This window comes from Anas platyrhynchos, chromosome 1 (assembly GCF_047663525.1).
Source record: "Anas platyrhynchos isolate ZD024472 breed Pekin duck chromosome 1, IASCAAS_PekinDuck_T2T, whole genome shotgun sequence".
Lineage (NCBI taxonomy): Eukaryota > Metazoa > Chordata > Aves > Anseriformes > Anatidae > Anas > Anas platyrhynchos.
Window position 1 is genome coordinate 64,241,578 of NC_092587.1, and position 22,174 is coordinate 64,263,751.

At 39.0% G+C, this 22,174-nt stretch overlaps 1 protein-coding gene across 19 annotated transcripts in view; it reads left to right on the plus strand.

Annotated features, from left to right (window-relative positions):
• ERC1 (ELKS/RAB6-interacting/CAST family member 1) overlaps positions 1-22,174 on the plus strand; it is a 301,807-nt gene that overhangs the window by 231,469 nt on the left and 48,164 nt on the right. For all 19 annotated transcript variants that reach the window (XR_011810085.1, XM_027463493.3, XM_072039666.1 and 16 more), the window contains one exon: positions 7,141-7,285. Coding sequence is in view for 18 of the 19 variants with exons in the window: in XM_027463493.3 (XP_027319294.3) it covers positions 7,141-7,285 (145 nt within the window). In the remaining variant the exon portion in view is untranslated. The remainder of the gene's footprint in view (positions 1-7,140; positions 7,286-22,174) is intronic.

Below are 22,174 nucleotides of genomic sequence, written 5' to 3' on the forward strand. Positions count from 1 at the left end.
ATATGCAAATAATATAGTTCTTATTTTAATGGTGATTTGCCATTTTAAGTATCTGTGATAGAAAAACAATCGAAGTTTGATCAGCATTTTCTGTAGGCTTTGAGTAAATGCTGTGAACTAAAATCACACAACTGAAGCAAGTACTGTCCAACTAGTAGCTCTTTCTTTCTGTGGAGACTGATGGCAGAACAGCTGGAGACTAAACAGTTTATAAAATAGCAGAACCTTTCTACATCTAAACCTTGCATACTAAAGGCATACCAGGCATAATTACAGTTTATCCTAATATACCAACTTGAGAACCCTGGCAGGTCAGTCATTCCTCACAGAAGAGCAACAGTCTCCGTTGAAGGAGCTGACTGGATTGCTGTGAGCTTGTAGAGCTTGTACCTGCCTGAGTGGGTTTAATGAAATCAGGTTTCATATAATTAACCCAAGTCCTCAGTGGCATTAAGATCAATGCTACTGATGGTCTCAATACTGCTTTTAAGTTATTTCGTTTGCACTTTCAGAAATATTCCATGTAGGAATTAATCTCATAATTTGGAATTATATAGATAATATGTTTGTAACATTTATATATGGAATTTGTGTTCTTCCTGAAATATGTAAACATTATTTTAATGAATATTTAAAATATTTATGCTTTGAAGCATCATTAGGTGTTGATTGCAGCCTGTTATTCCTCCTAATTATACAGCTAATAATTATTCCTATGTTAACATCCTCAGAACTGTGCTGTATAGTTTAAAACCTCTTTATAAAGTTTATTTTCTGACAGTTTTTACCAAAAGGATTCCTCTCCTTTACTAGGAAAGAACTGTGAAGGACTGCATGGTCTCCTGAAACCAAGTGCTATAGGGAACCATTTAAAGACATCTTGATGTGATTATTATTTGTATGCCAGAGAACAAGCATGGCTACTCTAGTAGTTAAAGCACTTAAAATGTTGTTGATGAACCTTTTTTAATCTTCTTTGGCTCATCCTGCTACAACTCCTTATCTAGGAATCCAGCATATTAGTCGTGCTGTGCTGAGGGTTACTGAGTAGTTAGAAAGTCTCACGTCCCTGTTTGCAAAAGTATGCTGTGGTTCTTGGTAACTAAATCTGTATGAGCTGCAGTTTGCTATTTTCCAGGCTCATTCAAACACCTGGTCACTCAAGCTGCAGATCACTTATTTATCCTCACCCAGACCCATATGAGAAATCTCATCTCAGCTGTGTTTGTCTTTTTCTAGGGCCTCTGTAAACAGGTATATGAGATGCTAGCACCTGCCATTTTTACTAAAGTCACTGCAGCTGAAGCGTTCTTTAAGAATAATACTCTTCAGCATCTGAATGTAAATGTTGTATAACCTTAAGCCCCGTCTTTTGTGCTGCAGAGAGGTTTAGAAAATACTGATTTGCTTAATGCCTTCTAGTTCTACAGTCTTAGTAATATGTAAGTGTATAATAGTACATTGTTCTCTTTTTTAGCTTTCATCCAAAAAAAAAAAAAAATGTTTTCTGTGGCTGAGGGACATTCATAAAGCTTTACCTTGAATCAAGACCTGTAGTGAAAACCAAGATGAAATTTAAACTGTTGCCATCTTGTCCTGCTATCTTCCCAAAGACAGACATTCACATTCAAGAGATGTGTCTTTGCATACTGTTCTTTGTTGTGTCTTGACAAAAGTACATGTATTAGGATAGCCAGCAGATGCTATGGGACTACCTCATCAGGAATGCTTTGTAGGCTTAGAATATTTCTCATTGGAAGAATTCAATCATGGCAATTTTCAATGACTTCTCACCTCTGCAGTCTTCACTACCTTCTATAAAATACTTCAATCCTCTGAATCCATCTGTATCTTAGAGTTGGAGTCATTCATTATCACCATGTCTTTGGTATCAGCTGTGAGAACTCTCAGACCCAGCTGAAATGCTGAGAAAAGGGAGACTGGTGGGTGAATCAGAAGTATGCCAGAGGACAGCTATACTGCCATATCGAGCTTCAGAATATATCCACCATTGTCTCTTAAGAATTGAACTTATCTGTCTTGGTACCACTCCAGTCTGTAGCAATCGTAATTCCCATTCAGTGAAAGGCTTCAACCTAATTCTATTTTCACTAGATTTTCTTGTTCTAAGTTAGGCCACTTTAAAGCCTCCTGCCTCCTTACTGCTTATGAGTGGCAGTAAAGCCTTGGCACAGGCTACAGCACCTGCCCAAATGGAAGGATAAATGGAATCATGCACTCATTTAGGTTGGAAAAGACTGATAGGATTGCCAAGTCCAACCATTCACCTAAGACTACCAAGTCCACCACTAAACCATGTCCCTAAGTGCCATGTCCACACAACTCTTAAAATACCTCCAGGGATGGGAACTCCACCACTTCACTGGGCAGCCCCTTCCAGTGCCTGACAGCACCCTCTCTGTTAAGAAATTCTTCCTCATATCCATCCTAAACCTCCCCTGCTGTGACTTGAGGCCATTTCCTTGCATCCTATAGGCAGTGTTCCCCTTGCTGAGTTACAGTTGCTACAGAAATACCCAATCTAACCTATTTTATTTTAAAAGATCAACCATCTTGGGTTTTGCAGCAAGTACATGCTTTGCCTACCTCTTAGGACATTTGCAGTGTTGTAAACTAGAGATACACTTTGCAGACCAAGCAAAGGCTATACCACTGACTGCTACCTAAGCTGAAGTTGAGCCTATACTACTGACTCCAGCACTTCTGACCTAGGTTTGTTCTTGTGCTACTACACCCTTCTCACAGCAGCCCATTTTTCTTCTTCTTACAACCTCACCTTCTCTTACCGTAAGTTCTTCTGGCCTGTGTGGGGATAGCAGCACTTGAGAAGGGAAACTACTAGAAATTAATATTGCTCTTCAGACACAAAAAATTTATTTTACTTGGTGATATTTGTTCTTTCCTGGCTTCTGGAAGCATTGTAGCAATTCCAGGTTCTGCTGAACACCGTTAGTAGTGCACCACTACAGACATGTCTCCTTTTCAGCAGAGGTGACAGTGAAATTTATACTTCTCCCTTATTAAAGATTATCTAATTAGCTTGTAGAATTAAACAGTACAGCTAGTATGCATGTATCACATCAGAGGATATTTTTCTTATTTTGGTTCAAACTTCATCTTGCATCAGTTCCAGAAAAGATTCAGGAAGACAACTCCTTTCTCCCCACTTCTTGACCAACAACCCCATTTCACATAGTAGGATGCTTGTTTTCTAAGCCATTGTGATTAGTATTATGCAGCAATGAATTGATAACAGATCGCTTCTCATATCTCATTGTCCTGGTCCTGGAGTTTTCATTTAAGTAGAGATGAGCAACGAAGGATCTGATTGCAGAAGGTATGCATTATATGCTATTTGAGGCACCTCAAATTTCCATGCCAGAGTAATGGCTACATAGATACTGTTACAGAGATATTCTTGGCTCTGGTCCTGAATCATCAGCAAGGATTGTGGATTTACTATTAAAAGAATAAGTGTTTCTTTAGAATCAAAACAGATTACTCTAAAGAAAGTGAAAATTACCAGAACTCCGAACCAGTCTGTCTTTCCCAGGACACTGATAGCCAGAAAAAGCAGAGGTCGTGTATCATGTTCTGTCACTTCATTCTATTGATATTTTTCATGTTTCAGGCAGACATCCAAAGCTGGATACTTTTCCATACAGCAAAAGCAACAGAAACAAAGTTGCAGTAATAGTGCAACCATTATCAGTTGTTCCCACACCTCTAATCTTGACACTGCAACTGGGATTCTGAGGTGCACCTTTTCCTTTCTTCTTCTCCTCATTTCTGTTAGATCACCAGAATATCTGTATTTCTCCATATAATAAATGTATTTGGATTATCTTTCAAATATTCTGAAACATCTAAAAATGCCTGACTTTGTCGTATCATGTCATGAAGTACAAGGAATAATTTAAGGTGCTGTGTTTTCTACATACAGTCTAGGCAATATCCAGCTACCCTCTAAACAGGATCTGTCAAGTTTCTGATGTGTTGGTAGTCCACCTAAGGCAAGCTTGCTCTGTTAGTATGTACAAGAAATGCTTGTATAAATCCAGAGATGAATTCCAGACATTGAAAGTCCATTCTGTATGTCCATTCTGCTGTCAGATAGTGAAAAATTTTGTCTGTTGAAATACACACTTTTTCTTCTTGAAATGCATGGGGTTTTTGTTGTTGTTTTTGCTTTTACATACATGTATACTGGATATATAGCTTTAATTGAGATCCTTAAAAGAGCAAGTATCTGTATATGGGTAACTTCAGCAAAACTGGTAATCACTGGACCAACAGAAGGGACAAAGATCAAATCTTAGCAGTGGTTTGTTTTTTGTTGTTGTTGTTGTTTGTTTGTTTGTTTTAATGCTCTGCCTGTGCAGAGGTCTTCAGCTTTAACTGGCATAAATATTTGTAAGAGCAAGGTCACAGACTGGGATCAGAAGGAAGCCAGGTCATACATCATCATCCTCTTCTCACTTAATCTGTAATCCATAAGAAAAAAGTTCTTCTTCCATTCCCAACTATCATTGATGTGAAAGCAGCAGTGAACTTTCTCATCAATGAATCTCATCGATTCACCTATTGTCTTAGCAAAACTCCACACCTTTCAAGTGAGAGATGTGTATTTATTTTTTTTCCACCTGTAAAAATAACAAGAGTTTTTTTCAAAAGGAATATCTCATACCTACAACTCCTTAAGAGAAGCTGCTTCAGAAACTAGTGGCTTCTGCTCTGGTGCTGTGGAGTGCACACGCCGTTCACATAACTCTTCTTTATCTGTGGTCCAAAGTGCTGTGCTGGCTACTGCTGCACTCGGTTAAAGGGTTGCAACCCTGAGTTTCTCAGAGGCTACTGTCTTCTCAGATCTGTCAGCATAACTGCATGTGTAGATGTTGCTTGGTCCCATTCTATTAAAATGATGTGTTGAGGGTGTTTAAAGAGGAAAAACTATTGTTCGGACTTTTTAAAAGGGCAAGGTCAAGAAGCAAATATATGTGCTGTTATTCTTACAGTTTGGAGGGGGGATTAGCATTTATCCAGGACAGTAAATTCTTCATCAAACTCAGCTGCAGCCAATGCAAACTATCTGATTACATCCTACTTATTTAGGTATGCATCTCCCTATATCCTTGATTTAAGCCCTGAACTCCCTGATGGAACTATTTCACTCCCCATTCTCAGGCACACTGCAGTAATAGATGCATCTTTTCATGCAAGGTCATAAAAAATGAGAAGCTTTCAGCATCTAACATAAAATTTTCTGTATTCCAGTAGTACCAATTGTTTCTCTTTCTAAGCCATCAGTTTCAAAGTCCTGTGGATATATATATTGGATATATATGTTTAAGACATCAATATTAAATGGTAGCAGCGCCATTTGTCCCATTCTTTTCAAATTTGCTCAGTCATCTCTTCACTCACAGGGAGCCTGATGAGTACTTTTTGCAACAAGTATTTTTGTTTTGTCACAATTAAAAATTCCTAACTAAGATTAAAATTAAGTTAAGATGTTTGGAAAGAAGATGCAGAAAGGAAATGGGAAAGCTGACTTAGTCTCCTTAAGGATAGATAATAGATGAATTAGAAAAAGCAAATTAAGTGTCAATACTACCCTCAACAGTGTGCCATTGTTATCCGAAGTCACCAGATTGTGATGGTGACGCTTGATTAAAAAAAGATCTTGACAACAGAAGGATGTAATGGTATAATTAACATCAATCTTAATTGTTTACACTAAGCTTCTTTAACATTTATTATATCTTTAATAAACAACTGTTTATGCAATAGCATTAGCATAATAATTTCTGTTTACATGATTAGCAGAATAATTTTAGCACCTTTGGTTATTCTTTAAAAAGTTTCTCAAATTATCAACATTAATATGCTATTTTTTATATATAATGAGGTCAAATTTTGAATTATTTGGGAATTTGGGATCTTTACAACTTTAACTCCATTTGCAATTAAATTTTTAAAGAAAAGGTAGATATGAAAGCTGTAAGCTCCAGGTTCCTCTTTCTTCGTCACTCCTGCCTGATGCCATCTTTCAGATGGCCACAAAAGGTTAGAAAGGATTTCTATTTTATCCCTTCTTCACAAGGTGAATACTTCTGTTATGAGAGGGGGGATAAGCCACCCCAATTGGAGAATAAGGTCAATTTTTTCCTTTATGTCCTGTTGCACATCTTTACTTAACCACAGCACCTAAAGGTGAGAATTAAGGTCAAAGGGCAGAAATAGTTGGTTTTCCTAACATATAGAAATCCTTTGAGTTCATTTGAGAACTGCTTTACAGGTTATTACCTGTATCTCCCCTCTTTCCAGTATCTACAAAATGTTTCTGAACTGCAAGGGTATTTGTGAGAGGTTTTTTTGCAGTTGGGTAGGAGTGTGATGAGTTATTTCTATATCAAGTTCTTATATTTCTAAGGAATTTTTTTGCTTACAGCATTTTTGCAAAGCTGAAAAAGGTTTGTGATGAGAGCAGGCCTACCTTTCCCTTCCAACATGCATCTGAAGAGCTCATCACTAAGTTAGTTGCTCACAAAAAAGTCAAAGAATAGATCAGGCATCCTTGAGGGCATCTATTTCAACATCTGTCATGTAGCACAAAAGTGTCTGTGTTGTTGTATGCTTCTGGGAATACACAGTGTTGCTCAAGTGATTTCAATAAACTCGTCACATGCCACCTTCCTTCTAAAATAGCTGCATGAGTAGACAGCATAACCTAACAATAATTTAGCACGGAAGTCTTACGATTAGTCAAGTATTTCTGTGTGCATTCTTAAAATCCATTCTGGAAATGTTTAGAACATTATAAAGAATGAAAATGTTCATCTGAAGAAGCAATAAATGGTTGTTATTAAAAAATTTAGGAGCTGAATGCAGAATTATAACTTTATTATATGTTTTTCTTATCCTATAAGCACTATCATCTTGGGGTAGGCATCTGGGTCTGAATTCCAGCTCCACCAATGGACATAACCAGGACAACCACATTTATATCTGCCCAGCAGAGTTGCACACTCTTACAATGTCTATGGTATATGGTATGTCTATGGTTCTTTGTTAAGCGCTCCTACTTTTGCAGGATAATCATGTATCTGTGTTTTTCAGACAGGAAGCCCTTCTTGCTGCCATTAGTGAAAAAGATGCCAATATTGCTCTGCTAGAACTTTCATCCTCCAAGAAGAAGACCCAAGACGAAGTGGCTGCACTCAAGCGAGAGAAAGACCGCCTCGTACAACAGCTCAAGCAGCAGGTGGGTAGAGGAGGGATAGGAGAGAAACCAGTTGGTAATTTGGTGTGACATTATTATTTTGGTTAATGGAAATAATAATGCATAATCCCTTTGTCTGTTGGGACAAAAAGTACATGAATAACAATTTCAAACTAGCTACTGAGCATGAAGACTTTAAAACATGGTGGGAATTAAACAGCCACCATAATCAGAGGGGTTTCCTTGTATCACTGCTTTTGTCGTACACATGCTACACTATGTAGGAAACTGTGAATGAAAAAGACATTTTTTCTTAACTTCCGTAGACTCAGGGAAATTGAGTGATACTTCTTTTGGTGTTCTATATTTGCTTTGTCAGGGAGGAAGCATAAATGGATGAAATTTGTCCTTGCCATAAAGGTCAAATTGAACCATATTACACCACACGGTCTCTGTTGTGGTTTCTAATCTGTGACAGAAGCTCATAAAGGAATGCTGGTTACTTGAGTGGAATCTGGGAGGCCACGTGAGTGGGGAGATCAGTCCATTTCTATTTCTGTCCTTCTCCTGTTCCTATGACCTCTCTGTGTTAGTACAACAATCAGAAAAACTATGTTTCTATTCAAGCCCATAAAATTTTGTTTCAGTATTAAATGCAAAGTGAAAAATATATTACTGATAAAACACTGTGGAAGCAGAAGGCAACGCTGACAATAAGAGATCCAGGATCTGGGTAGATTTTAAACTTCAGCACTTTTTGTTGGATTCTTCTGTGTTAGCGCCATGCCACATTCCCTGTAAGAACATGTAATACTGATCTTGTCAGCCCAGTATCAACTGTTTCAGTACCATTGATTCCATCTTCAAGAAGTTTTATCATGCACAGCATTTCATCTGTCAAACAGATGATTTCTGTTGAGGTCAAGAACACTAAGACAAAACCAGGTCTCTGCAGTAATAAGGGATTTCTCTGTGTAGGACTTGTTCTCCAGGCCCCTCACCAGCTTGGTCGCCCTTCTCTGGACCCGCTCAAGCACCTCCATGTCCTTCTTGTAGTGAGGGGCCCAAAACTGAACACAGTACTCGAGGTGCGGCCTCACCAGAGCCGAGTACAGGGGGACGATCACCTCCCTAGCCCTGCTGGTCACACTGTTTCTGATACAAGCCAGGATGCCGTTGGCCTTCTTGGCCACCTGAGCACACTGCTGGCTCATATTCAGACGACTGTCCACCATCACTCCCAGGTCCTTCTCTGCCTGGGGAGCTGGGCTTGTTCAGCCTGGAAAAGAGGAGGCTCAGGGGTGATCTTATCGCTCTCTACAGGTACCTTAAAGGAGGCTGTAGTGAGGTGGGGGTTGGCCTGTTCTCCCATGTGCCTGGTGACAGGATGAGGGGGAATGGGCTTAAGTTGCGCCAGGGGAGTTTTAGGTTGGATCTTAGGAAGAACTTCTTTACCGAAAGGGTTGTTAGGCATTGGAACAGGCTGCCCAGGGAAGTGGTGGAGTCACCATCCCTGGAAGTCTTTAAAAGACGTTTAGATGTAGAGCTTAGGGATATGGTTTAGTGGAGGGCTTGTTAGTGTTAGGTCAGAGGTTGGACTCGATGATCTTGAGGTCTCTTCCAACCTAGAAATTCTGTAATTCTGTGTGCTTCTTCTTTAGGAAACACAGGTAGGTTACTGGCTGTGTATTTTTAAGATGGCAATTATTTAAATTTTAATTTTACAACAGTAATTGTATAGTTTCACAACAGCTTTAAAATGAGTGGGAGATACAGTGTACTTACTTACTTTTGAGCAACATTTGCAATTACTTTCACTTGTCATCCAGATGACTTTCTACTAGAATGGGATTCAGAAGTGTTCACAGCAATGTAAAGCACGTATTTTCTTCTTTTAATTGTTGGTAGACGTAACAGCCTTAGTATATGTTAATACTTGTTCTAAGAGAAATTGGAAATTTTTATTAGCAGTTCTTGTCCTGAGTTTAAATGCTAGCTACTTCATGCAACTTGTCCTTCTGAGTTTCCTTCTGATTATCCTTGGCTGGTAGACAGAATGATCTTTAGGGATTTTTTTTCTACCGAAGATTGTGTGTATGCAATTTATTTATTAATGTTGTGGTTATCTGTAGTGACTTAGGTTTCACTTAGTTGATTTTTAGTATTGCTTTAGTTCACATCATTATTTTTCAGTGATGGTAAGTCCCATAATATATATGGTTCCTAAAAAGACATTTCCCTTAAGGATGCCCATTTTAAGTGCTTTTGTGCATAGGCGTGGGATAATTCATTTCCAAAATAAACTTTAAATGCACAAGAGATTAACCTGAATTTGTCCTTGCTATGAAGTGAGACCAATTCTGGGCTGACATGCTCTGTTTTGAAACAGTAGCACTTCTTCAAAAAATCTGTTGGAATATCCAAATGCCTTTGAAGCTTCTGGTTCCAGAACTGCCATCAGCTGTAGAGACTTGTCATTGTTCCTTCTCTTAAAAAGAACTGTGAAGAAAGCAAATTGTAAATCGTAATCTCCTCAAAACATGCCTGATATGAGTATTATATATAAGGAGTATAAGAACAAATACAAAACCACATATAAAAGCACTGCAAGGTACTGTCCAGTCCATCCCCAGTCCCTAAGGCAGAATATATGTTTATATAGAAATAATCTGTGCTGTATTTAAACTCTACCTGAGAGATACTTATTTGACCTAACAGAGACTTGACATATGCTCCCTAAAATCTATCCTACATCTTAAGGTTGTAAGTATCATCTTTTATCCTTTTTGTGTGTGTGCCACCTTCAATACTATTGAAAGAAAAGCTTTTCAAAGTTACTTATCATGGAACAGTAATTAAACCAACAGACAACTCACCAAGTTATAGGGGATGACATCTCATTTATTTGTTCAATACCTGCAGCTTTGGTATGTACTTTTTCTGCACTGAGGTCACCAACTCAAATCGTACAGAATTTAACAGCTCTGGAAGTAGAAGGTGGTGCAGCAAAGAGGCTATTAAATTTTCCATGATCCTCATTACAGATATAGTCAAAGGGAATTTCATTTTTCCACATTTTGCAAGTTATCAGTGCACTTGGCCCTTGTGGCCCTCTTCGGTTAGTGCGGGTCAGACAGGTAAACAGCCTTGTATTTTGCTGTGCTTCTTCATCAGTAGAAATTCCTAAATTTCCAGTAGAAATTGTGAATGAAAAGTCGTTTAAATTTACAGATGTATTAAACACAGCTGTTCAAGAAAGGCAAGTGATCCTAGTTAATCAGGATCTTCTGGAAGACTTTGAAAATCAATTCTGGATCTTAATACATTCATCCCTTCAGATTCAGATCTGGAATTCTGACCTTGCTAATTCCTTCCTTGTGTTTTTAATACTATTTCAGAACTGTTGACCTCCCTGATAATCATGTTATATTTCAGTCCATCCCATTTCTAGGAAATGCTTACAGTTTGCTGTGGGAAAGCAGCTCTTTCAGTTGGCTGGTAGGCACAGTTGACTAAGAGGTTCCCGTTTCCATGTATGTAGGACGCAAACAGAAGTGCTGAGCAATATCGGAAGTGGGTGGTTTGTGTGAAGAGTTACACATACTGTGGTACATACCATAGACCTTATTTCTGAACCCAACTGCAAACTGGTAAAAAGCCTTTGAGAGAGATAATATTTTAGAAAAGTGTTTTTTCTGACTACCCTGCAATAATGAATGTGAATGGATCAAGTTGCCTATGCATGGGGTTCAGATTATACCTTTTCATTGCTTGTGCTGATAATCATTGTGTGGCTACAATAGCTTCTGCTGTTAGTAGACTGACTCACTGTTAATTTACCTTTCTTAGGGTGTATAAATATGCAATTCTTTCCTAAAACATGAACCATCTATTGATAAGCCTCAATTTACATCTTAAAAAATAATATCCAAGTTCTTCAGCCCCACAATTTCAAGTGATTTTAACTCACTTAAAACTGTAGGTGAAGATGCACAGATTCATCAAGAAAAGGTTATACCAACTCTGGAAGATTCCATAGTTGTTCTTTGCTTTAATTCTCTTTTGTCCCTTCCCAACATTGTCACTTTCCAAGCCACTCGTGCAGGAAGGGTATTACTGTGAAAGAGAAGGAAGGAGTACTGCCAAAGACATTTTGGGTCTTTAATTTCTTTAAGTATGTATGTTAAAGTTTGTATGAAGAGAGGCATTTCAGAAAGAGGATATGGCATCAATGTTGTTTTAATTTAGAGTTTCTAGGCTCTGAATTGCAGGAATGTGGCTCAATATAGAGACCGTTTCCTAATGAGGCACTCAGCATTGACCAGGCTTTCCAGTAAATGGAGCTGCCTGTTTCATATTGGTTGTCAGTTTGTATGAGGGATTTCCTCTGTCATCGGAAAGGGAGGCCAATTGCAGGGCGAGGGTCACCAGCTAATGTGGTCCCAATTTACTTCCTCCCAAAGTACTTTGTCTCCTTGACTAGCTCATAGTGAAAGAGTGGTTGGGAGGCTGCTTCACATGAGGGGGCCAGAGCTGATGCAAGAAAACAGAGCTGAAGGTTACCTAACAAAGTCCAGATGTAGTGTGGCGAGCGCCAGCCAGTGTGCTCAGATTATATGCCATACAGAAGTCCCTGCAATGTGTGTCATGCTGGAATTGAAAGAGTCCCAACAAACTTTGGCCTCTTTTGTGGCAGCACATCTACCACTAATCTGTTAGAAAAGAGCCTATTTGCCATTTATTCATCTTCTAGTCAGGCTAAGTTTTAAAAATCAAGATATATTTGTTATACCAGTGTGAAGTCCTACTCTTGTAGATTTGAGTTTTATGTGGAAGGCATATATGAATGGGCTGAGGTTTTCCTGTCTGTGGGCTTTGAGTCTCAAAAGTTTGGGGTTTTCTACAAAGAGTTATTTGGAGCAAAGATTGTCATTTTCTGTGTTTGTGCAGTGTCTAGTACAGTGTCTAGCACAGTGGGGGCCCAGCTTCACCGACATCTCGAGGCACTACTATGCCATAAATGTTAAGTAATAGTGTTGAAATTGTTAGGAGGTTTTGAATTGTTTCAGTGTCTGTTTTCTGAGCTTGGAGTGTTACTCACTTGAATTGTTTTTAAATAACTTTTTAGGTCCCTTCCAACCTAAACCACCTGATTCTGTGATTCTATTATATATATTTCACAATTATTCCCAATTCTTTTTTAATATACTGTTGCAGAAATTATCAGAAACTAGCTTGATTCAGTGCTATTGATGATGGAATCTCAAAATTTTCATTCTAAGTGGTGTGACTCCAGATTACAGTGCATACTGGATTCCTGGGTACAGTTGTATTATACTGCCTTTTCTTAACATAATTTTCAGATCATAGAATCATTCCAGTTGGAAAAGACCTCTAAGATCATCTAGTCCAACCTTTAACCTAGTACTGAAGTCCACCACTAAGCCATGCTACTAAGTTCTAAATGTATGTGTTTCTTGAAGACCTACAGGGATGGTGGCTCAACCACTTCCCTGGGCAGCCTGTTCCAATGCCACACAACTCTTTCAGTAAAGAAAATTCTCCTGATATCCAACCTAAACCTCCCCTGGTGCAACTTGAGGCCATTTCCCCTCATCATCACTTGATGCTTGGGAGAAGAGCCTGATCCCCACCTTACTACAACCTCCTTTAAGGTAATTGTAAAATACAATAAGGTCTCCCCTGAGCCTTCTCTTCTCCAAGCTAAACAACCCCAGCTCCCTTAGCCACTCCTCATAAGACTTGTTCTCTAGACCTTTCACCAGCTTTGTTGCCCTTCTTTGGAAATGCTCCAGCACCTTGATGGCTTTCTTGTAGTGAGGGGCCCAAAACTGAACACAGCATTCAAGGTATGGCCTTACCAGAGCCCAGTACAGAGGGACAATCATTTCCCTAGTCTTGCTGGCCCCACTATTTCTGATACAAGCTTTCTTGTATCAGCAAGAGATGCTGTTGGCTTTCTTGTCCACCTGAGCGCACTGCTGGCGCTCAACTTCAGAAGGCTGTTGACCAATACCCTCAGGTCCCTTTCCACCAGACGGCTTTTCAGCCACTCTTCTCCCAGCCTGTAGCATTGCATGGAGTTGTTGTGCCCCACGCCTTTATGCTTATTGAACTTCATACATTTGGCCCATTGGTCCAGTCTATCCAGATCCCTCTGCAGAGCTCTCCTACTCTCGAGCAGATCAACACTTGTGCACGTGGTGTCATCTGCAAACTTGCCAAGTGTGTACTTGATCCCCTCATCCAGATCATTGAAGAGAACTCAACCCAATACTGAGCCCCAGGGGACACCACTAGTGACCAACCTCCAGCTGGATTTAACTCCACTCGCCACAACTCTTTGAGCCTGTCCACCCAGCAAGTTTTTAATCCAACAAAGCATACACCCATCTAAACCTTGAGTAGCCAGCTTCTTTAGGAGAATGCTGTGGGAAACAGTGTCAAAAGCCTTACTGAAGTGTAGTTAGACCACATCCACAGCCTCTTCCTCATCCACTGAGCACATCACCTTGTCATAGAAGGGAGATCAGGTTCATCAAGCAGGACCTGTCTTTGATAAACCTATGCTGACTGGGCCTGATCAGCTGGTGGTCCTGTAAGTGTTGTGTGATCATGTTCAAGATAATCTGCTCCATGAGCTTCCCGCGCACCAAGGTCAGACTGACAGGCCTGTCATTTCTGGGATCCTTCTTCTGGCCCTTCTTGCAGATGGGCATCACATTTGCTAGCCACCAGTTGACTGGGACCTCCCATGATAGCCAGAACTGCTTATAAATGGTGGAAAGCAGCTCGGTGAGCAGTTCTGCCAGCTTTCTCAGTACCCCTTCCATTTGGCCCCATAAACTTTTGTACATCTAAGTGGAGTAGCAGGTCGCTAAACTTTTCTTCTTTGATTATGAGGGCATCATTCTGCTCCCTATCCCTACCTACCATCTCAGAGAGAACAACCAATCTTAATGCTAAAGACTGAGGCAAAAAAGTCATTAAGTACCTCAGCCTTTTCCTCATCTCTTGTCAATGTGTTTCCCTCCACATCCAATAAAGGATGGAGATTCTCCTTAGTCCTCCTTTTCTTGTTTACATGTTTATAAAAACATGTTTTTAATTGTCTTTAATAGCAGTAGCCAGATTGAATTCAATTTGGGCTTTGGCCCTTCTAATTTTGTCCCTGCACAGCCTCATGACATTTTTGTAGTCCTCCTGAGTGGCCTGCCCCTTCTTCCCAAGGTCATAAACCCTCTTTTTCTTCCTGAGCTGTAGCCACAGCTCTTTGTTCAGCCAGGCCAGTCTTCTTCCGCGCTGGCTCATTTTTCAGCATGTAGGAATGGCCTGCTCCTGTGTCTTTAGGATTTCTTTCTTGAGAGGGTCCACCTTTCCTGGATACCTCTGCCCTTCAGGACTGCCTCCCTAGGGACGCTGGCAACCAGTCTACTTAACAGGCTAAAGTCTGCCCTCCAGAAGTCCAGGGTGGCAGTTTTGCTAACCCCCCTCCTTACTTTTCCAAGAATCAAAACCTGTTAATTCATGATCACTGTGCCTAAGTTGGCCTTCAACCTTCACATCATCCACAAGTTCCTCTCTACTAATGAGCAAGAGGTCCAGCGGGGCACCATCCCTATTTGGCTCACTCACCAGCTGTGTCAGGAAGTTATCTTCCCTGCGCTCTAGAAACCTCCTAGACTCTGCTGTGTTGTATTTCCAGCAGACATCTGGTAAGTTGAAATCCCCCACGAGAACAAGCGCTAGCAATCGCAAGACTTCTCCCAGCTGTTTGTAGAATATTTTATCTGCCTCTTTGGCCTGGTTAGGCACTTTATGACAGATGCCCACCAGGACATCTGCCACATTGGCCTTTAGTGCTTTCAGCTGGGTGGAGAGAGGATAGGGAAACACCTCTATTGAGTATCCCTTCTGCCTGCAATGAGTTCCACAGCCTTTTAAGCACATTTTGAGTTTTGGTTCTGTACTTTAGCATGCTTGCAAAATCACTCACCTAAGCTTCTTCCTTCATATTTCATAAACATAGTTTCTTCTATCACACAGGTTGTTAATGAAAAAATACTGAATAGTACTGGGCTCAGGACAGAGTTTCATGTAACACACTTGATTTATTCATCCATTTTGTTAGTGAACAGTTGATAAGTACTTTGGAGTATAATTTCCTAAACAGTTTAGTGCCCACACTTTTATATTTTAATCATAGAAATTCATCTCACCTTAAAGCAGAACCAATTATGCCAGTAATCTGTTCTTAAATACTCTTAGTGGAGACTTTCAATCTTGAGAAATCTTTTCTATGGCTCATCCGTCTTTATCATTATAATGTCATTGTGCATCTGTAATTTTCCTTACTGCAGTTTAAGCACATTACTACTTTTTTTTTTTTTCTATCTGGTATGAGCATAGAAAGAAAGAAATAAAAAAAAAGACTTGTTTCATAGCTATTTTTAGCAGCCCTTTTGGTTTATTGATGGTATCTCCTCTGTGTTTTTCTTTAAATTGGGCAGTCTCAGTTCTTCCAGTTTTCATATGTCTTGTTTTCTAGATACCTGATCCCTCCTGTTGTGCTTTCTCAGATTTCATTTAATTTGTCTATTTCTTTCTCCAAGTGTGGTATCCAAAATTGGACGAAACTCAAAATGAGGCTTTTCCTTAGCCTGAAGTTGTTAGTGAGTGTGTCATGTGAGACAGTGTCAGGGACCTTAACAGAGTCTTCCAAAACCCCACCATTCCCCTCAGGTTCCCAAAAATAACCATTAATGGCTTTCATTATAGTAGATTATACTATCGTAGGAAAGAGTTTATCAGGATTAGTAAATTTGAAGACATCTGATTTTTCTGAGTACCATCCTGTTTGTTCTTTTCTGACCTAAAATGATATTATCTGGGTATTGAAATTAATTTTGTTAGTCAACTGAGTACAGTCTTTAGAGAAGAAAGACAGAGAAAAGGCATGAGCATTCTGATCTTCTTGGCTTTACTTTTGATAGCTTTCACTTTTGTCAGAGTGGAAGATAAACCATTGTCTTTGGCTTCTTTTTCGTTCTAATCTACATCAGTAATGTCTACTTTTTACCCCTCAGTGCTTCCATTTCATCTGGCACCTCACCTTTCCTGTTTTACCCATATACACTCTTGTTGTTCAGTTACTCTCAACTTTGTGAAAAAGTTCCTTTCTATCTTAGCAAAGGGAGATAAGAAACCTCGTGCTATTGTAAGTATGGGTTATGTGCTAAGTCTGCTTGCCATACAGAGGAATCTTTGATATGTGTTGTTCCATTCTACTTCTGTCTCCTTATCATAATCACTCCTTCCTCTGGAGGCCAACATGACTTGAGGGGCTTTACTTACCATTCCCATAAACCGAGAGAAATTATTTGGTCATGACTAGTAATATTCAGCATTTATGCAATATTTAATACATATTTAATCTAGACTTTCAAGTCCCAAAGATGTTTTTTCTGTACTACTTTGTGCTTCTTTCCTGCAAAGATTTTGGCTGACTTTTCTTATGAGGCCAAGGTACTGTAAAGATTCGTTTTTCAAGTAAATGTGGTTCGTGGGATCATGAGGAAAAGGAAAGAATTTTAGATTCCAGAATAGCTTCTCCCCCCTGAAAATACTCATTTTCCACTGTTGCTTGTTTCCCTGGAAACCCAGCACACTGACACTTGACACTTCTCTGCTGTGAACTTTTCCAAATTGAAGTTCCACTGGTTAGCATGATTTCTCTTTGTAACAGGAGAATGTAAAATGGGTCAGAGGCAGCTGACAGGCAAGCTTTTTTCTCTCACTGCCATGGAGTTGTATCAGAACTACCACACTTCTGTAGGTTTTTATTACCACCCTGCTGATGAAATAATACAGATTCTGCAAGTTATGCAGTTAGTCTTTGCTTTGCCTTAGCTGCACTGATTTGAAACCATGTCAGATTATCCTAGCAGCAAAAGAATTTCATCTTCAGGTGATATGGATACAATCCCAGAAGATAACTGCTAAATGTAGCTGTTTCTGTGACAGAACTGCCATTGTTCCCCAAGAGCATCTGAGAGTTCTTGGTGGTGCCATATTGCTCACCTAGTTTAATGAGTGGAGGTACCTCTCAAATCATGACACTGTCAGAAGGGGACTTAGGAAGTATACAGGAAGATGTATTTAAGTTATTTTGAGTGTGGTAGTGGTGACTTCTTCATAGCCAAGAAAACAAGGTAAAAGTAAATGTTTGAAATAAGTGATGAGATCAGGGAACTTGGATCCATCTTCCTTTATTGATCTTTTTGCCACAGTATCTGCATGCTTGCACTAACAAGAGTGGAAATAGATGAAAAAATGGGGAAATAAAACCTATGTGATAAGAAAGCTAAGAACAGGCAGAAGGGTTTGAAGGGAACTTTCACATCAAAAGTTCCTGCAAGTATTGGGCAGAACAGAAGGTATTCTTTGAATGCTAATATTCTCCAAGTGTTGTGTTAACCTGCTTGAAACAGCAAAGGACAGATACTTTGCTAGAAAATTTGTAAGTAGTGAAGCATTTTGTGAAATATTGCCACTTGTAGTGGAATTATTACCAAGGGCATGTAGAGTCATGGTAAAGTGACTTTTTTCATGGTCTTCTACCACCTCAATCTGAAGAGTCAAATGCAGCTTTAAAAAATTTGAATCTACTGTCTTTAATATACACAGATGCTGAAATATGTAGTTTTTATAGTATGGTTTTAGCAGTTACGATGGTGTAGCTGGCATATATGTGAGCAGACAGAAGTGAGGGAAAGCATTCTGTGCACTTCCTATTCAGGAAGCTATTGGACTAGAAACAGAAGAGACTTCTGGCTGAAGTGAATGTATATCCACTAATTGGCTCTCATCAAACATTGCCAGCTGTCAAAGTTAAGCATCGTGGCTTTTGTCGAAGGCCTGTAATCCACCCAGATTATCAATCACGGCACTGCTTGCTTTGCCAGTCATTGCTCCTCGGTAATTGTTTCTGTCAAGCAGGGACTTCTGCCAGGAACAGACCCGAGCAACCTGACAACAGCCGAGCAGGCACAGAAAGTGAGGCTCTATCATGCCCTTGAACACAGCCTTGAAGTACAACATAAAGAAACTACCTTCTCCTTGCCATGTGTTCCAGACTTTTTTCCCATCATTTTTAATCATCAGTTACCACAGTAACAGCATTCAGTGCAGTGTCAGCAGTCTTCTGTGACAGCATTTCATCTTCCTGTGGTATTACATATACACTCATTCCCCTCTCCTTCCTCCTTTTACCTTTACCCTCTACCTCTTGTATTACTAAATAATGATGTATGTTCGAGCAAGTTCCTTGCTGTAACTGGCCTCATGGTGCCAGAGAAATAAACTGCCTGTTGGCCTTGCTGTAAACAGCCATGCCTGTTCTCTGCTTGTGCCTTGACTAGGACTTCAGTCAGCAGTTTTTAGGGCATTGCAATGGTGGCTCTGTAGGTTTGCTTGGAGGCCAAGGTTCATTTCCTCACTGAAAGACTGAGGTTTATAAAATTGCTTTGGAACTCAGATGACAAAGCAGCGCTTGCTACCCATTCTTTCCAGACATTTGTAACATTACAGAAATACTCTATGGACTGATATTTTTCCCAAGTTTGATATCAATTTTCAAAAAAAAACTCTTTCAGTCTATTAGAAATATTCCTCCATTTTATTGAATGCGTTAAGATTTTCATATTATAGTTTTACAGCTTTTTAATTCACTAAAGCTTTGCACAAATTAATATACATTAATAGGATAATTTTTGACAGCATCCACAGCCACATTTACAGTCTCTCTCATTCAAGGATTAAAAAGTCCCATCCTAAGTTATTGAAGCATCGTTGCCCCTGGCTAGAAAATCAGGATTGCTGAACAAATCTAGATTAACAGTTGAGAGACCCTACATCCCATTTATGTGCCTTCTCCATGAACTGACGACCAGCCTGATGGTTCTTGTCATCAGTTATACTTGTCAAGCCCGCACTGGGAAGAACTGGCTTGTGAGTTGTAATAATGAGTTAAGAACAATGGATGAGCTCAGTGGCTCCAGAAGACTCTACTAGGAAATCTAGTTTGGGACCTAAAAATAGTAATTCCTTAGTCTGTGAATACTATTTCTGGACACTAGTGCAATATAGATATAGTCATTGTCATTTCACATTGGAATTGTACTACATGGTGATTTTCTGTAGTTATCGTGGCACAAACCACTAATCAGACAGGCATTTTTTTGTGGTTAAACAAAGAGAAGATATTGGAACAGATCATGTGTTTATTAATTTTTGTAAGACTTCTGTGCTGTAAATTTTATGTTGAAAGAAGTTACCCTCAGTTTCTGACAGTCTTTCTGTTAGCTGAGGAATTCATGAGATAGATACAAAAGCTTAGAACCAGCAGTTTAGAAGCGCCTGAGATTGCCAATAGTTCTCAATTCAAGGAATAAAATTATGGGTGCATCTTCTTTTGCTTGACTGTTACAGCTTGTGCGGTAGTTGGGAAGGGTCCATACACAATGACTTCCTGTTTGCTGTCCAGTGGCAGGATGTGCCTCAGGGATAAAATATTTGAGACTTTCCAACAACTGGTTCTTGTGGCTGGGCTGGTTTGGCATCACAGTTTCGGTATTTGGATTGATGATGTTTGAACGCTGACCGGAAAAACAGAGAGTTTATGATTACATTTAAGTCTTGTCATTTAGACACATTGTTTACTGAACTCCGAAGTTTTGATGACAAAGAGGATGAGATCAGATCTCATCCTGATAAAAACAAACCCAGGAATATATTGTGTGTGAATAAAAAGGGATTTAACGCTAAAATTTCAGTTCTAACAAAGGAAAATTTAGAATGACTTGTAATGCAGTAAAAATACAGTGATTTTCCAAGATGAGCATGTGATCATCCCTAATATTTAATTGATTTGATGTGTCTTTTTCTATAATAATAATTCTTATTAGTTTAAGCTGTTTTACCTGGCATCAGCAATTGTCTAGAAGACACACGTCTTGTTAACTTCATCTCCAGTCAAAATGTGCCAACTTGGTACGTTATGATTATCTGTTCCTACATTTACTGGTATTATTCCACAGGGAAGACACAACACGTTGAACAGTTTCATACTTATGCTGTAAAGCAAGACTTTACTTGTGGTTACTTCTGTTTGGATGAAAAGTCTAGTGAACGTGTCACTTCAGTGTTCTCTCTTAAATAAATAGCAATTCGCCTTTCAACTGTCTGAAACCCACTTCAGTGGGTTTACTGATGCCTTTCTGTCAGTTTAGAGTTTCAGAATCTTTGCTACAGGCACAGCTCGCATAACACGTTTTTACAAAATTTAGTTCATTTTTACGTTTTTTTTCTAGCAGAGTATTGTAAAATTGTATTCTGGAAACTTGTCTTAATCATTACTAAGTAAGGTAAAACATCATTAGTTTGCAAACTGTGAGGAGGTAAGCTGAAAGGAAAAAAATAGCAACTTTCTGTCTGTAGCATTAAATGATTAAGGATCAGGCTGCAGGAAAAGTGATGGAAGTCCCCACTTCTTCAAATATTTTTAAAGAATTGACAAATAATCAAAAATGACTTTGAAGAGCAGCCTTGCATTGAGTTTCCAGAGGATATTCCTTACCAAGGGGTTCTGACTCTATTAATTGTGAAAGATGCCATTGAACAGCTGATATCAAAGTCACATATTGATAGTTGGTAGAAAGGTAGAAGCAGAAAGCCAAAACCGTTTTACCAGCTTTAGTACTGGTTTTAATTCATATAAGAACTGTAACTGGTGAGGTGATAGATAATGCAACATGTGTTCCAAAAAATTTAAGGAGAATGTGAAAGTCAGAGATTTGTGTTGACTGCCTGTCTCATAGAGATGAACAAAAGAAGTAGAAGATTTCAAGTAGATTGCAGATTAGCAGTTGTACAAATTAATATGCAAGTAATTGTGTTCTTTACTTGAAAGAAGGAAGAATGGTGGAAAGAATTGTGCGCCTAGAAATATGCAATGAAAAATAATGATCTATAAGATAGCATATGTTGCATATTTGGGGTTTTAGCTGGGGAATAACATAATAAATCAGTGAGTTTTTTGCTTGCAAAAGGAAAAATACATAGCCGGCAATAGAGAATTGTAATCCCCATCATCAAATTAAATCAAAATTAAGTCTTAACTCTACAGAATGTACTTCAGCTTCAGTAAATAGTGAGCTGTTGATGAACAGCGGTCTTGGATGTTTTTCAGCTTATGCCCTGCAATATCTCTGTCTACAGGTTTTTCATCATATACTGTATTAAGCTCCATGAAATTCTGAAAATAATTCCCCTTTCTGAATCAATCCAATTGAACCTAGTCCAGTACACTGTATCTTGGGCTAGTGCATAGATAGTGCAGAATAAAATAGAAGTTTCATATTTCAGTTGGAAAACTGAGATATATGCTGGCAATTAGATCTAGTTTCTTGATTCTAACCCTTCACTAATTTGCATACTAAATTGGTAGAATAGCATATCAGGTTTATCAAAACCAGTCACAGAATTATGAAATTAGGTATCAGTTACTTATGATAGAATCTGCAAATGGACGGGTGCTGATGGCTGCAGACTCCCCTCAGTTCTGTTAAATTCATGCTATTATGTTCTGAAGAATCAACGTCTTAAAAAACAAAACAAATAAAAAAACAACTTTATTCAGGTTTTGGTGCTCAGTAAATCCATGACTCTTATTCCTTGATATGTACAGTATGTTCTCTATGCCCTGCTCTCTGAGATGAAAAAATATTCATGACCAAAGAAAAGGCATGCATTTTTTCCCTAGCTATCATGTTTTTTCCACTTGACATTTATAAATGTGTGTAAGGAGAGGATGGAGATTTTTTTGCTCCTTTCTGACTTGGGAAGCTGTGA